This window comes from Heterodontus francisci, chromosome 40 (assembly GCF_036365525.1).
Source record: "Heterodontus francisci isolate sHetFra1 chromosome 40, sHetFra1.hap1, whole genome shotgun sequence".
In the NCBI taxonomy this organism is placed as follows: domain Eukaryota; kingdom Metazoa; phylum Chordata; class Chondrichthyes; order Heterodontiformes; family Heterodontidae; genus Heterodontus; species Heterodontus francisci.
In genome coordinates this window covers 18,568,574-18,586,227 of record NC_090410.1, presented here as the reverse complement: position 1 = coordinate 18,586,227, position 17,654 = coordinate 18,568,574, and the positions used below count along the sequence as shown (strand labels likewise).

Genomic DNA, 17,654 nt, shown 5'->3' with positions numbered 1-17,654 from the left:
TCAGAACCTGAACTATTAAATTCATGAGTTGTGCAAACAGCAGTTAATGGGTTAAGGCTTGTAAGGCAATTAAATTTGACAACAGCGAGGAACAATGAAGTAACTAAATTTTGCATATTACAAACCCTGGAACAGAAAAGGTGTCTCAACAGCAGCCTGTGAAATTCAATATCTTCAAGGACTCGAGTCAAACTTGAGTTACCACTTAGCCCAAAACTCACCAAAAGCCACATTTCTGTTGGTATTAAAATTCCCAAAGTACTGCAAACAGATGCTAGAGACATTATATAACTGGGATTTAAAAGTTGGAAACGGATAGAAGGCACCAAGTTTTCTAAAGAGAAGTCTTCTTAGTTTCAATTATAATTGTATCATCCAAACAAGGGTGATCAGAAACTCAAACCTGAACAAGAAATGGCTATTGCAGACAATGCCAGCTGTAGCAGTTGTAATATTGGGGTGTGGATGTCAAAATGAGCACAGAATGTGTGCTCATGTTTCTCTTACCTTACCCTGAAAGAAATGCAAAACAAAGTAATCAAGATTCTTTTTTTGTGCGGCGGGATCATGTCATGCTCAGTAGCCATGCCATATTCCTACTTTTAAGATACAAACTTTATTCAATGTCGACTCTTTGAAATATGACGTTTCAATGTGCTGCAAAAGATGGCTGAAGGTCAGATGACCTTGCCCGTGTATTGAAACACTGCCTCACTGCCTCGAAGTGACAAAAGAATACATTCCAGACTAAGAGGTGTCCACTACACCCATCCTGAAACCATCAAGGGACATTCCTGAATTGAACGGAATTCTTCTGAGACAAAGGTGGTGTGAAGTAGACACATCATAACAGAATGAGATTCACGCAGACACTAATAGGTAGCCATGGATGCCACATCCTGGTCCATTGTGGGGTCACACCATGGGAGAAGGTCAAATAATAGCAATGGTAATATGATGAATTGTGACCTTAAAAGGTAACCGAGGACAAGATCACAGCCACATCACAGAAGACAGTCCAGGAAAGGGGCTGTGGAAAGATCCAGCCTAAACAAGAAGAAGCCCTGCTGCTAATTCTACATTTCAGCTTGGTGTAGCAGAGAACTGAAAGTGACCGCCACCTCCAGTCTGAAACCTTAACCACCAGAAACATACAACATCTCAATAAGTTCATAAATAAAACACCTTTTAAAAGAGACTATCCTACTTAGAAGATTTCAATAGGTTTACTATAAACCATGAACACCTACCACACCTTGAACTCTTATCCTTTACCTTCTATGTAGCTTCTCTTGAGCGTGCACATGAGAGCGAATGAGTGTGAGTGGTATTGCGAACATTTCAGGGAATGAATATTGTTCAATAAGTAGTTACTCTTCTGTTTTAAACCTACAAGAAAACTTGTCATTTGTCTGTTTATTTGACCCTAAAAACACTTGGGGCTAACTCATCATTTTAAACAAAATACGATTGCAGTCAGTTGGGAGGTGAATAGTGGGTACCACCCACACCCCGTACCACTTATCTGTAACAATATATAACACATGCAATATCATATACATACATACTGACATATATACATCTACATATATGCCCCTATATACCTATACATACACTTACATATATACATCTACAAACGTATGTGTGCATATTTATATAGATATTTGACGATATGCATATATGTAGGGTCACATACAAACTTATTTAAATACATTTATATACCTAAACACATGCATATACACACAAGTGCATTCACAAAACAAGCGCACGCTACCCATACCCATGTGCTGCACACGTGCGTATACACAGATGTGCACATTCATACACACAAACGTCCAAATGTATGCATAAACATTCACACCTGCACATAGGTATATGTGCATGCTTACACACACACACTTACAAACATGTATTTACACACAGGTGCTTATGCACACATGCTTACACACATGCATGCTCACAAGTACACACAAACAAACCGACGCACAGTTGCACACAAGTACATGTAGACACATGCAAATACCGGCACAGGTGCGCACACACACATACCTGTAAGCATATGGAAGTATATACACGAAAATGTATATACACATAATATACATTGATAAAAACTCAAATGTGTACGTATATACACACGTACAAAAGCAAAATACTGTGGATGCTACAACTCAAATAAAAACAGAAAATGCTGGAAATATTCAGCAGCATGTGTGGAGACAGAAACAGAGTTAACGCTTCAGGTCTGTGATCTTTCGTCAACTGGAAAAAGAAATGTAATAGGTTTTAAGTAAGGGCTGGGTGTGGGGGAGATGGTGGGACAAAAACAAAAGGGAAGGTCTGTGATAGGGTGGAAAGCAGGAGAGATTAAAGGTTTCATGGTACAAGGCCAAACAGAGTGGTAATGGGACAAATAAAGAAACAGAAGAGGTGTCTATCGGAGTCATGAATGGCAGGACCCTGAATAGCTGCCGTCCGAAAGCAAATACAAGAGCAAAGTGTAAGCTCATGGTGAAAAGGAGACAGTTAAGGGCAGGAAACTGTAAACTGTTAAAGTGATGAACAGCATTGAAAGAGTCACGATTGTGACACTTCCTATCTCGACTCTATGTTTTCTCCCCTTCTCCAGTCTCGTCCTGCTTCTGGGGATAGGCCATCAACCAATATTCACTATAAGCCCACCGACTCCCTCAGCTACCTTGCTTACACTTCCTCACACCCTGCTTTCTGTAAGGACTCAATTCTCCCAGTTTCTTCGTCTCCGTTGCATCTATTTGGACAGTGTAACTTTCTGTTACTTCGTTTCCAATATGTCTTCCTTTCTCCTCAATCAAGGATTCCGCCAGCAACCCCCATCCTCACCCACTGTGGTTGACAAAACCCTCAACTGTGTCCATTCTATTTCATGCATTTCTGCTCTCATCCCTTGCCCTTCCTCCCAGAACCATGGTAGGGGTCCCTTGATTCTCACTTCTCCACTCCTCTAGCCGCTGTATTCAATGGATCAGCCTTCCTCATTTCCAGCACCCCAAGGATGATGTCACCACCAAACATCTTCCCCTCCCCTTTCAGCATTCCAAAGGGACCGTTCCCTCTGCAATACCGTGGTCCACTCCTCAGTCACTCCCAACACACCCTCCCCTTTCTGCGGCACCTTTCCATGCAAGTGCAGGAGATGGAACACTTGCCCTTTTACCTCCTCCCTTCTCACCATCCAAGGCCCCTAACACTTCTTTCAGACGAAACAGCAACTTACTTGTACCTTTTTCAATTTAGTATACTGTATTCGCTGTGCATGATGTGGTCTCCTCCACACTGGGGAGACCAAACGCTGATCAGCTGACCACTTTGTAGAACACCTTAATTCAGTCTGAAAACATGGCCCCAAGCTTCCTGTTGTCTGTCATTTTAATTCTCCATTTTATTCCCACTCTGACCTTTCTGTCCCAACTTCCAGCAGTGTTCCAATGAAGCTCAAGAAACAGCACCTCATCTTTTGACTTTACAGCCTCCTGATCTCAAGTGAATTCAACAATTTTAGATCATAATCCCTGCCCCCATTTTGTTTTCTTTTTCTTTGCTAGTTTTGTTTCTCTCTCATTTCCTTTTCTTTGCTTTTACACAGCAGCTATTCAGAATCCTGCCATTCACCCTCCTCTACACACATCTTCTGTTTCTTTACTTGTCTCATTACCACTCCCTTTGGCCTTGCACAATGAAACCTTTTGTCATTTAATCTCCTGCCCTCCACCCTATCACATACCTTCCCTTTTATTCTTTTTTCCACTCTCCTTCCTTTCACTTACTCAAAACTTATTACATTTCTACCTTTTCCTAGTTTTGATGAAATATTCCAGACCTGAAATTTTAACTGTTTCTCTCCCAACAGATGCTGCTGACATGAATATTTCCATACACACATGTACAGACCCATATGTATTATACGGAGTAGTGTGAGGGTGGCCAACAGCAAAACATTCATGTAAATGAAGCTCAAAGTCACATAATTAACAAAATGAATATTAAGAAAGAGATGGTGGTGTAGTGGTATTTTGCAGAACTAGTAATCCAGGCCCAGGCTAACGCCCTGGGTACATGGGTTCAAATCCCACCACAGCAGCTGGTGGAATTTAAATTCAATTAATAAATTCAATTTATTAATACAATTCTGAAATTGAAGCTGGTCCCAGTAATAGTGCCATGAAACTATCATGGCTTGTCCTAAAAGCCCATCTGGTTCACTAATATCCTTTAGGGAATTGCATGGTCTAGCCTACATGTGACTCCAGACCCACAGCAACGTGGCTGACTCGAAACTGCCCTCTGAAATGGCCTAGCAAGCTCAGTTGTCAGGGGCAATTAGGGATGGGCAACAAATGCTGCCCTTGCCAGCGACACCCACATCCCATGAAATAAAAAAAAGGCAGAGGGATGCCACTATGTTCCCCCTCCCCCATGGAGCAGGTTATAACTAACTAACCCCGCCTCACTCTCGCTGTCTGATGCTTTCCCCGCGTTTGCTGTGAAGTAGATGGACACAGACTCTGTAGAATCGTCGCTGTCTCGCTTGGATTCGTATCTCCGCTTCTTCTTCCTGGCACTCTTGGGTTTTCTCAGGGTGGTCTGTTTCTCAACAATGGATTGGATGCACTCCTTCAGGGAGGACACCTCTTCCTTCAGGCCATCCAGGCAACTTTGGATGGAGTCCAGGTGCCAACGGATCTCGAGCTGCTCCTCTGTGGGACCGCTGGGGGCCATCTGGGCCTGGCTCTCGGCTGAGGCCCGCGGCTCGTCCTGGGGCAGGGACCTCAGACTGTCCTCTTGCACCAAGCCTTCCAAGACCAGGTGGCTCTTCTGGTGCTTGCAGAAATAGTAAAAGCCCAGGAATCCCGAGGCCAGCCCGGCCCCGGCCCCCGCCAGCACCCCCAGGGCCTTGAACCTCTCCTGACTGAACATGGGGAAGGGCTAGTCACACCATCTTGCCCCTCCACAGCATCTTCCCGCACAGCCGGCCAGCGCGGAGTGACGGGCGGCCGCTCACATGAGGCCCCACCCCGTTGCTAGGGACGCGCGAGACAGCGGGTGAAATCTCGCGGGACCGGGCGCGAGAGTAACGCTATTGCAAGGCTGACCTTGTCGCCCGCCCGCCCCGTCGCCATGGCAACGCCTGGCAGGGTGTCGCACGTGAGCAGGCCAGTTTGAGGCTGTTCATCACTTGGAAAACCTATTTAAACCCTGAAATATGGGCCAGGTTTTACTGAAATCTGGTGTTACTTTTATTTATTTAAATTGTGTTTGTGTTTTTTCCGTCAAAACTTGTAGGTAAATGCAATGAGGATCAGGCAGAGTTTTACAGGTGCTGTGCACCAGGGTCAGTCAGCAAGGGCATGAGGTGCTTTGGCACCAGTGCTGAGGGATTGCGGCCCTGGCAGGGAGGCCGGCTTTCAGATGAGGTATTAAACTGACCCTTGCAGGCCGATGTAGAGGCATTATTTTGCAGAAGGGCATTGGATCTTTCCCAGGATGCCCTGACTAATATTGGTCCAAAATCTGACGTGGACTTGATGGGCTGAATGGCCTCCTTCTATGCAGTTATGACTCTAAGACAACCAAAATTTTATATCTGCTGTTGTTAGATTGCTGTTGGGTGAGGGTATTAATGGTTACAGAAACAAGGCCGGTGGATGGAGCTAAGATACAGATCAGCCACAATCTAATTGAATGGTGTTACAGGCTCAAGGAGCTGAGTGACCTACTCCTGTTCCTAACTTCCTAGCCAACTTCATTAAAACAGTTTTTTTTTAACAGATTATTTGGTCATTGTCTCATTGCTGTTAATGGCAGCTGACTGTGCTGCGCTGCAATGTTCGAGCAGTGACTACATTTCAAAAGTGCTTCATTGTCCGTAAAATGGTTTAGCTGTCTTAAATTTTTGAAAGAGGCTATATAGGTGAAAGTTTCTACTTTTGCTGCTATAGGATATGGCAAATTCCTGCTGACATTCTGAATTGTGGGGAACACACTCACCTTTTATGGTGCTACAATTCCCCAGCAGGTCCTCCTTTTGCAGTTGGAAAAGAGAATGGTAAGGATTCCTGTAAATTCCGGGAGATTGCATGCAATAAATTTGACCATGGATTTAGACTTGCCCCTCTAGACATAAAAGTTGGTCCTCTTGTAGTTGCATGGGAATTTAGTGAGTAAGGATAATATCATTTGTTTTTCATTTGTTGCTGTTGAAATCTGCTGAATATTTTAACAATTTGAAAGAGATTGAGTGAAATATTAGAATTGGTAAAATGCAGCAAGATGTCAAATGTGTCAGAGAATATTTTGTCCCACTCCTGTTAGTTTGTTTTCCCAATTTTTAAAGTTAGTGAATTGAAATCAAAGAAAAGCTAGATCTTGAATTTATATGGTGCCTTTCATGACCTCAGGGCGACTCAAAGTGTTTTACAGCCAATTGAGTGCTTTTGAAGTACAGTCACTGTTGTAATTTAGGAAATGCAGCAACCAATACCCACAAGGGGAATAGGGAGGACAGACAAAGCCAAAAATCCCTGGATGACAAAAGACATAGAGAGTAGATGAAGTAGAAAAAGGGTGCATATGACAGATATTAGGTTGATAATGCCAGTGAGAACCAGGCTGAATATAGAAAATTCAGAGGAAAAGTGAGAAAAGAAATAAAAGCAGGAAAGAGTGAGTATGAGAAGCGACTGGCAGCCAACATAAAAGGGAATTCAAAAGTTTTCTATAGGCATATAAATAGTAAAAAGGTGGTAAAAGGAGGAGTAGGGCGATTTATGCATGGAGGCAGAGGGAATGGCTGAGGTACCAAATGAATACTTTGTATCTGTCTTTACCAAGACAGAAAATGCTGCCAAAATCATTGTGAAAGAGGAGGTAGTTCAGACATTGGATGGGCTAAAAATTGATAAAGATATAAAGGTATTAGAAAGGCTGACTGTACTTAAAGTTGATAAGTCACAAGGACCAAATCAAATGCAACCCAAGATACTGAGGGAAGTAAGGGTGGAAATTCTGGAGGCACTTCCAATCATCCTCAGATACAGGGGCGGTGACAGAGGACTGGAGAATTGCAAATATTACACTTATTCAAAAAAGTGTGTAAGGACAAGCCCAGTAACTACACGCCAGTCAGTTAAACCTCAATCGTGGGAAAGCTTTTAGAAACAATAGTCTGGGACAAAATTGACAGTCACTTGGACACGTGGATTAATTAAGGGAAGTCAGCACAGATTTGTTAAGGGCAAACTGTGTTTAACTAATTTGATTGAGTTTTTTGATGAGGTAACATGGTTGATGAGGGTATTGTGGTTGATGTGGTGTATTTGGGCTTCCAAAAGGTGTGTGATAAAATGCCACATAATAGACTTGCCATCAAAGTTGAAGTCTATGGAATAAAAGGAACAGTTGCTGCATGGATATGAAGTTGGCTGAGTGATTGGAAGCAGAGCAGTGGTGAACGGCTAATTTTCAGACTGGGGGAAGGTATATAGTGGTGTTCCCCAGAGGTCGGTATTAGGGCCACTTCTTGTTCTGTATTAATAACCTAGACTTGAGTGTGCAAGGGATAATTTCAAAATTTGCAGATGACACAAAACATGGAAGTATTGTGAACTATGAGGAGGATAGTGACAGACTGCAGGAAGATGTAGACTGGTGGTATGGGCAGATGTGGCAGATGAAATTTAATGCAGAGAAGTGTGAAGTGATTTTGGTGGGAAGAATGAGGAAAGACAATATAAAAATAAGAGTGTAATAAGAGATACAGGAGCAGAGGGACCTGGGGGTATATGTGCAAAAAAGTGTTGTAGGGCAGGTTGAGAAATTGGTTAATAAGGCATACAGGATCCTGGGCTTTATAAATAGAGGCATAGAGTACAAAATGATGAACCTTTATAAAACACTGGTTTGGCCTCAACTGGAGTGTTGTCCAATTCTGGATACCACACTTTAGGAAGGATATGAGACATTGGAGAAGGTGCAGAAAATATTTACGAGAATGGTTCCGGGGGCGAGAGACTTCAGTCACGTAGATATATTGGTGAAGGTGGGACTGTTTTCCTTAAAGAAGAGAAGATTGAGAGGAGATTTGACAGAGATGTTCAAAACAGGGACCCGGGTTCGATTCTGGGTACTGCCTGTGCGGAGTTTGCAAGTTCTCCCTGTGACCACGTGGGTTTTTGCCGGGTGCTCCGGTTTCCTCCCACAGCCAAAGACTTTCAGGTGATAGGTAAATTGGCTGTTGTAAATTGCCCCTAGTGTAGGTAGGTGGTAGGGAATATGGGATTACTGTAGGGTTAGTATAAATGGGTGGTTGTTGGTCGGCACAGACTCGGTGGGCCGAAGGGCCTGTTTCAGTGCTGTATCTCTAAATAAAATAAAATAAAATCATGAGGGGTCTGGACAGAGTGGATAGGGAGAAACTATTCCCATTAGCAGAGTGATCGAGAATCAGTGGTTATGATCTGGAATGCACTGCCTACGAGTGTGGTGGGGGCAGATTCAATTGTGGCTTTCAAAGGGGAATTGGATAATTATCTGAAGAGAAAGGATTTGCAAGGCTATGGGGACAAGGCTGGGGAGTAGGACTAGCTGAGTTGCTCTCGTAGAGAGAGGTGGCACAGACACGATGGGCCAAATGGCCTCCTTCTGTATTGTAACCATTCTATGATTCGATTTGCGCACAAGATCCCACTAACAGCCCAGATAATCTGTTCTTTTTAGTGATGTTGGTTGGTCGATAAATATTGGCCAAGTTTTCTGATGACACAGTAATAGGTGCACTGTAAGCAGTGTCGATAGAAGCATAAAATTATAAAGATATATTAATAGATTGAGTTATTTGGCAAAACTGTGCCAAATGGATTTCAATGTAGGCAAATATGAGGTCATTCACTTTGGACCTAAAAAGATAGGGTACTTTATAAACAGTGAAAAGCCAGAAGCAGTAGCAGTCCAAAGATATTTCAGGGACACAGATCATTAAAATGTCATGAACAGCTGCAGAAATTAATCAAAAAGGCTAATGAATGCTCACCTTTATATATAGAATACAAGGGGATAGAAGCCATGCTTCAGCTGTACAAAGCCCTGGTTAGACCACACCTGGAGTATTGTGACCAGTTCTGGGCACTACACCTCAGGAAGGATATATTAGACTTGGAGTTCATGCAGCATAAATTTACCAGAATGATATCTGTACTCCAAGGATTAAATTACAAGGAGTGATTAAACAAACTAGATTGTATTCCCTGGAATTTAGAAAATTCAGGGATGATTTGACTGGAGTTTTCAAGATATTAAGTGGAACAGATATGGTAGATATAGAGAAACTATTTCTGCTAGTTGGGGAATCTAGGTCTAGGGAGCATTGTCTAAAAATTGGGGTCAGATCTTTCAGGAGCGAAACTAGGAAATATTTCTACACACAAGGTGGCAGAAGTTTGGAACTCTCTTCCACAAATAGCAATTGATGCTAAATCAATTGTTAATTTTAAGCGTGAGACTGCTAGATTTTTGTTATCCAAAGGTATTAAGGGATATGGGGCAAAAGTGGGTGTATGGATTTAGGTTGCAGATCAGCCATGATCTCATTGAATGTCGGAACAGGCCAGAGGGGCTAAATGATCTCCTTCTGTTCCTATGTTCCCATTATACTGGGGATAACTCCCCTGACCCTCTCAGGTGATGTAAAAGGCACTATATTGAAGAAGGGCAGTGGAGTTTTCCTGGTATGTCCTGGTTACTATTTGTCCATCAACCAACATGGACTCAATGGGTCAAATGGCCTCCTTCTTTGCTGTTATGACTCTACTTTTCGAAATAATGCCAGGGAATCTTTTATATCCACCTGAGAGGGCATACGGGGTCTCAGTTTAACATCTCATCTAAAATACGGCACCTCTGACAGTGCAGCACTCCGTCACTGGAATGTCAGCCTACATTGGCACAGTGGTTAGCACCGCAGCCTCACAGCTCCAGCGACCTGGGTTCAATTCTGGGTACTCCCTGTGTGGAGTTTGCAAGTTCTCCCTGTGTCAGCGTGGGTTTTCGGCAGGTGCTCCGGTTTCCTCCCACAGCCAAAGACTTGCAGGTTAATAGGTAAATTGGCCATTATAAATTGCCCCTAGTATAGGTAGGTGGTAGGGGAATATAGGGACAGGTGGGGATGTGATAGGAATATGGGATTAGTGTAGGATTAGTATAAATGGGTGGTTGATGGTCGGCACAGACTCGGTGGGCCAAAGGGCCTGTTTCAGTGCTGTCTATCTAAATATAAAATATAAAAATATTACGTGCTCAAGTCTCTAGAGTTGCACTTGAACCCACGATCAGGTGATCAGAGGTGAGAGTGAGGCGCAGAAATCCTGTAAGCACGAAGCGGGTCAGTCAGGTTATGAAAGAGAGAAACAGGTTAAGGATTATTTTTTATGTGAATTTTTCAGCAGAACACCAGCTGATTTCCAGCAATTTTTTTTTCTGTTCTATCTCCAGCTGGTAACTGCTACTGGACATGAGCATATTGAAGGAGAGGCAGAGCAGCTGCACATGAGTTTCATCATCCAAATGCCACACCATGATGTTCTGATGATGAACTTATACAGCTTAGCGCAAATTGCATCAGCATGTCAGTGTGTGCCAAATGAGCAAAAAGATAAAAACTCAGCAGACACTGCACAAGGACAACTCATCTTAACAAATAGGATTAATCCAGTAGGAAAATAACCTTACACTCTAAACTTGTCACAGGTATGTCTGAAATTTTCCAAGTAGGTTCAATGTAATGCACGACTGGCGATTGAGAGATTACAAAGCCCAGGCAAGTGTACTATAATGAAAAGGTATTTATTTACTTACTTATTCGTTCAAGGGATGTGAGTGACGCTGGCAAGGCCAGCATTTATAGCCTATCCCTAAATGCCCTGGAAAAGGTGGTGGTGAGTTGCCTTCTTGAACGGCTGTCGTCCATGTGGTATACGTACACCAACAGTGCTGTTAGGGAGAGCGTTCCAGGTTCTTGACCCAGCAACGATGAAGGATCAGTGATATAGGATGGTGTGCAACTTGGAGGGCAACTTGCAGGTGGTGGTTCTGTGCGTCTGCTGCCCTTGTCCTTCTCGGAAGTAGGAGGTCGCAGGTTTGAAAGGTGCTGTCGAAAGAGCATTGGCAAGTTGCTGCAGGGCATCTTGTAGATGGTACACAATGCTGCCACAGTGCAGGAAGTGAATGCTTAAGGTTGTGATTGTGGCACTGATCAAGCGGCCCGCTTTGCCTGGATGCTGTCGAGCTTCTTGTGTTGTTGGAGCTGCACCCATCCAGGCATGTGGAGAGTATTCCATCACACTCCTGACTTGTACTTTCTAGACAGTGGACAGGCTTTGAGGAGTCAGGAGGTGAGTTATTCGTTGCAGAATTCCCAGCCTCTGGCCAGCTCTTGTAGCTACAGTATTTATATGGCTTATCCAGTTAAGTTTCTGGTTAATGGTGACCCCCCAGGATGTTGATGCTGATTTATATACCAGCTCCTTTAGTTTAACCCGCCTAATGTACACTAAGTGTTTGATGTGTCTGCATCGTGCACATAGCTGGAAACTTTCCAGAACAGGGAATGGTCATTAATTTTGCCAGACTTTTACCAGGGCTAAACGGTTAAATTATGGGAACAAGTTGCCTAGACTAGACTTGGTATTCCCTTCAGTATGAATTAAGGAGTAACCTGATCGGAATGTTTAAGTCGATTACAAGAGTTGATAGGATAGATTAAAATATTTCCTCTGGTGGACAGATTCCAGAACAAGGGAGCATAACCTTAAAATTAGAGCTAGGTCACCCAGGGGTGATGTTGGGAAGCTCTTCACACAAAGAGTAGTGGAAATCTGGAACTCTCCCAAAAAACTGTTGAGGCTGGGAGCTGTTGGACTGAACATTTCAAAACTGAGTGATAACTTTTTGTTTGGCAAGTTTCTACAGTTTGGTTCATGAGTTATGGTGAGCCATGATCAAGGATCAGTCATATTTTGTGACGTATTTTTTTCATAACAATTAGTAAATTTGCTTTGGAAGTTGTGCACTTCTTATTTGGGAATCTGGTCATATATGCAACTACACACTTCCACCACTAGATGCAGCCTCGTGAGCTGCAGAAGTTGCAGATCCCTAAACCTTCCCTACAGCATTGTTAATGCACCAAATGAAATTCACTCCATCCTGACTTTCAGTGCAGAATGCCACAGGAGATCCACAATTTTTTGCAAAGGGGCACATCATTATTGTACCAGGAAAGAAAAGAGCCAATAAGACTGCAAGTCATATTCATTATTTTTCAATAAATACTGATTATTTAATTTCAGGAAAAGACATTGGTATTGACAGGTGATACCAGCACTCCAACATCAGTATTCCAACAGAACACTTCTAGATCCGTCTCCAGTGTTTGGATGATTATATTACAGTGCATGTGATAGTGCAGTGTTAAAACAACAAATTATGCCTTTTGGACAAGAATTGTGTCATTAGAGAATATGTTTAACGACAGGAAGAAAAACTTTCTTAACTGTGACAATAGTTTTTAAACAATAGTTAAAGTTTTATCTTGCTGGGAGGATACAAAGAAAGAAGGGAAAAAAAGCATTTATATAGCGCCTTTCACAACTTCAGGATGTCCCAAAGCACTTTACAGCCAATTAAGTACTTTTGTAGTGAAGTCAAAGTTATAATGAAGGAAACACAGCAGCCTATTTACACACAGCAAGATCCCACATGCAGCAATGAGATATTGTTTTAGTGATTGAGACCAGGATACCATGGAGAACTCTCCTGCTTTTCTTTGAAGTAGTGCCATGGAATCTTTTATGTCCTCAAAGGGTAGATGGGGCCTTGGTTTAATGTCTTGCCTGAAAGGCAGTACCTCCAACAACACAGCACTCCCTCAACACTGCACTGAAATGTCAGCCTGGACTAAGTCTTGAACCCACATCCTTCCATCTTAGAGGCATCTTGAGCCACAGCTGACATGCAGCGATTTGCAGTGGCTTGTATGATGTAGTTAGACAGTGATCACTTCTTGAGTTGCAAAAGTACAGCTGTCTTTGTGGGACATAGTCACCAGTTGGAAGAGTCTTAGAAAAAATATTTTAAAGAGGTTTTATGCCCCAAATTAAAGGCCTGCTACCCAACCTGAACCCGACGTGACCCGACGACATGTGTCGGGTTTGGGTTGAGTCAGGTTGCACTTCCAGATCTGGCATTCGGGTCGGGTCGGACACTTTCTATCACAAGTAAGTGGCTCCACTGTTAGTTTAATCTTTGGACTAGAAAGGTGGTTTTGTTACAGTTATTTTAAGCTTGTGCAGCTCAGCAAGAAAGTGAAAAATGGAAGGTAAGTTAACTGATGGTTGGGTCAGGTCGGGCGGGGGAAAAAATGAAAGGACACGGGCTGGGTCGGGCTTGGGTTGGATGTGGTTCTGTCGGGTTCAGGTTGAGTTTTTTTTTTTTGCAGACCCGAGCAGGCCTTTACCCCAAATCACTTGCAGACAAGTGAATTGATTCAATAGCATTTACTTCAGAAAAATATACATTTTTAAAATTCAGTCTCCCCAAGATTGAACCCCTAAAACTATGAGTAGTATAATGGTTATGGACGAGCAAGCCAGAGGTGGTGAGTTCAAATTCCATCATGGGAAATTGTGAATTGAATTCAGTAAATGTGACAATTTGAGCACTGTTAGCAGAAATAATGACCATAAAAACTGCCAGATTATAGAAGTAACCCTACTGGGTTCACTGATGCACGTCAGGGAAAGGAACTTGCCACCGCTACATCTCGCCTCAACATGACTGCAATCCAGTCTATAGAATTAACTCTTAATGCCTTCAGAAGTGGCCTGATTGCAATCAGGGCGACTAAGGGTGGACAATTATTGGAAGTGAGCTAGTGTAGCCCATGTGTAATGAAACAAATATAAGGTTTGTGAGTGAGTGAATCTTGCTTGACTTGTAGAAACATAGAAACACAACAAAATAGGAGCAGGAGTAGGCCATTTGGCCCTTCGAGCCTGCACCATTCAATACAATCATGGCTGATCATCCAAACTCAGTATCCTGTTCCTGCTTTCTCCCCGTATCCCTTGATCCCTTTAGCCCTAAGAACTATATCTAATTTTCTTGAATATATTTAATTTTTTTGTGTTTTTGATTTTTCAGGCTTAATGGATGTGAGTCATGCTGATTTTCAAAGCTCCTTTTCAGCTCACCTAAAAAAACCCAAAAATATTGATGACATACCGAAGAAAGGCTTAAAAGTCTTAAAGTAGTAATGATTTACTTAAGTTGCTGCAAGATTTTGTGAAATATTATAGTAACATCTCCAGCCTTGTCCCAGCTTTCCCCTGAAGATTTTGACTCCTTCATTGAGGTACAGTTCTATATCTAAATAGCCATTATATTCATGAGTGCTCCTTACAACCTAGTGACATGACAGGCAAGTCCAAACCTTTCTTCACCCAACATACACACACACATCTCCAATGCAGGTTGCTGTATTGTGATCAGAAGCAGGAGCTCTGGTTGATTTTCCTCTCCATTACAGGAGTTTTAAGGTTAATGATAGCGCCGCTAGTTACTGATTTACCTTGTCTTCCCATTCCTTTCAGCCTTGGTTCTGTTCCGCACTGAATTTCCCCAAAATATATAACAGGATTTTCTTAAATAAAAACAAAATATGCCAAAAACTTAACTTATCAGACAGCATCAGTGGAGAGACTAGCAGGGTTAACCTGACAGGAGCAGACTCTTTGTCAAAGTGTTTAAAAAAATTTTCTCTTTCACAGGCTGCTCCAACTGGAAAGGCCTGAAGGTGGCATTCTTCAAGTACCAGATAAATACCATTCCTCTTTCACTGTGCCTAGATACTTGGCTAGTTTGAAGTTGGAATGGCCCACAGTTAATTCTGTACCACCAGATTAATTAGGATGAATCACAGGCAGGTTAACATTTCACCTATCGTAACGGGATCCATATCTGATTAGTTCATCCAATCATTTTTGCAGCAAAACATAAGAACGTAAGAAACAGGAGCAGGTGTAGACCAAACGGCCCCTTGAACCTGCTCCGCTATTCTCGATACACGAATAGGGAAAGCAGCTACTATCTTTGAGGACTAAGCTCACGGTTTATAAGGGCTGTGTTCTCAGCACCTTGCTGTATGGCTGTGAAACATGGGCGACTTACAGCTACCCGGAAAAGACGCTCAATAATTTCCATCTTCCCTGTCTGCAGCGGATTATGGGTATATCCTGGCAGGACAAAGTCACAAATGTGGCAGTCCTCTCAAAGCCAGAGCTCCCAAGTGTGTTGGCACTAATCAAACTAATGGATCGGACATGGCCGCAGGATGGAAGATGGTCACATACCCAAGAACCTTCTGTATGGTGAGGTAGCCGGGACTAGACGACCAGTGGGTCACCCAAAGCTCTGCTTCAAGGATGCTTGCGAGCATGGCATGAAGGCCCTAAATGTCGACTCGCACCTGGGAGTCAATAGCTGGCGAAAGAGGGAAATGACGACACGTCCTGTGGACTGGTGTGACTACCACGATGACCAGTTGCTACAGCAGATTGGAAATAGGCGCCAATGTCAAAAACAACTCACAGCGTCACTTGGCAGCTTCACGTGCAGCACTTGTGGCAGAACCTGCCTCTGAAAGATTGGCCTTCACAGCCATCAACAAAGGCGCACCAAGAGAAGACACCCCACTTAAATAGATTGTTTGCTGCGTGTCCATCATCTTTCGTAGATGGAAGGATGCCAACCAACCAAGAATCAAGAGGAGTAGACCATACGGCCCCTTGAGCCTGCTCCACCTTTCATTAGGATTATGACTGATCTTTTGCCTCAACTCCACTTTCCTGCTCACTCCTCATATTCCTTGGTTCTCTGAGAGATCGATAATTTGTTTATCTCAGCCTTAAATATATTCAATGATGGAACAGGTTTTCCTGAGTTTTAACAAGAAAGAGGTAAGTTTATTATACTTAACACTCCAACTCGATTTAAAAATACTAAAAATATGCTACACATTCAGCACACATTCACACAAGAATCACATACACACAAATAGATTACAGGAGGGAAAATAGATTTGATGGTTGGATTAAAGTCCAGAATAAATGGAAATTAAATACAGTCTGTAAATCCAGTAGTCCTCGGCTGAAGCTGTATTCTTGAAGACCTCGATGGTCAAAGTGCACTTTGGTTGGCCTGCTTTGCTCAGGGTTGCTTGAAGGCAGAATTGCAGTTGGCTCTCTTCCCCTTGTCGCTGGCTGTAGCAGTTTGTAGGCTTGGAGGGTCCCCAGTCGCAGATGGTTTTCATGTGGTGATTTCTGGGGAGAGAGAGAGAGAGACAGAAGAGAGAGAGAGACAGGAGAGCAGCAGCCTTCTCAGCTACTGTCCACTCGGTTACTGCTTGTCTGTATAATAAAGCTTCCTCAGTTTCTTCAGAGATGAACAAACAGTCACATGGGTATCTCACTCCCCTTTGTTTTTAATGAGGTCCAAAGTCTAAAACCCAAAACTTCACTTAGGTGGAGTTGGCAGTGTTTACCCAGAGGAGGGAAGTCTCCATTTATGAATTCCTTGAAATGGTTTTGAATGTCCCACTAATGAGGCTGATCTGGCTAATCTACTCAGATAGCCAAAGCATTGTTCTGGCTAGGCTTCTTGTTAGACTTTTTGCCTCCAGTTCACTCTCCTGGTATTTGATATGTAAATTGCAGTGGCCATCTTGGCTGCTAGTTTTTTAAAAGTTAACTTGTAGGAATTTTTCCATTAAAACTCTAAGGTAAGTTTCCAACTGATTAAATTATTATGTCCCATTTGACATATAGGGTTTCCCTGACAATATGGAGAACAAAACTGCACATGGTACTCCATGTCCCATCAAAGCCTTGTAGTAAGACTTCCTTATTCTCATACTCCAATCCCCTTGCAATAAAGGCCAACATGCTATTTGCCTTCCTAATTGCATGCTGTACCTGCATGTTAACTTTCTGTGTTCCTTGTACAAGTACACCCAAGTCCCTCTGAACATTTAAACATTTAGAAAATCAACATTTAGAAGTTTCACACCTTTTAAAAATATTCTGCTTTTCTATTCTTACTACCAAAATGAATAACCGCACAGTTCCCCATATTATACTCCACCTGCCACCTTGTTGCCTATTCACTTAACCTGTCTATATCTCTTTGCAGTCTCTTTATGTCACAGCTTACATTTCCACCTAACTTTGTATCATCAACAAACGTAGATATTTTGCTCTTGGTCTCTTCGTTTAAGTCATTAATATAGATTGTAAATAACTGAGGCCCCAGCACTGAACCTTGCGGCACTCCACTAGTTACAGCCTGCCAACTTGAAAACGCCCTGTTTATCCCTACTCTTTGTTTCCTATCCATTAACCAATCCTCTATCATGCAAATATATTATCCCCAACTCCAGAAGCCCTTATCTTGTGTATTAACCTTTTGTGTGATACCTTACCAAATGCCTTTTGCAAATCCAAGTATACTACATCTAGGAATTCCCCTTTATCTACATCCTCAAAATACTCTAGTAAATTTTTCAAACAGGA

The 17,654-nt window shown here is 42.6% G+C and overlaps 1 protein-coding gene across 3 annotated transcripts in view; it reads right to left on the bottom strand.

Moving 5' to 3' along the window:
• LOC137353229 (regulator of microtubule dynamics protein 3-like) overlaps positions 1-5,039 on the bottom strand; it is an 80,438-nt gene extending 75,399 nt beyond the window's left edge. For all 3 annotated transcript variants that reach the window (XR_010969820.1, XR_010969819.1, XM_068019306.1), the window contains exon 1: positions 4,478-5,039. Coding sequence is in view for 1 of the 3 variants with exons in the window: in XM_068019306.1 (XP_067875407.1) it covers positions 4,478-4,953 (476 nt within the window). In the remaining 2 variants the exon portion in view is untranslated. The remainder of the gene's footprint in view (positions 1-4,477) is intronic.
• Between the last annotated feature and the right edge of the window lie 12,615 nt (positions 5,040-17,654).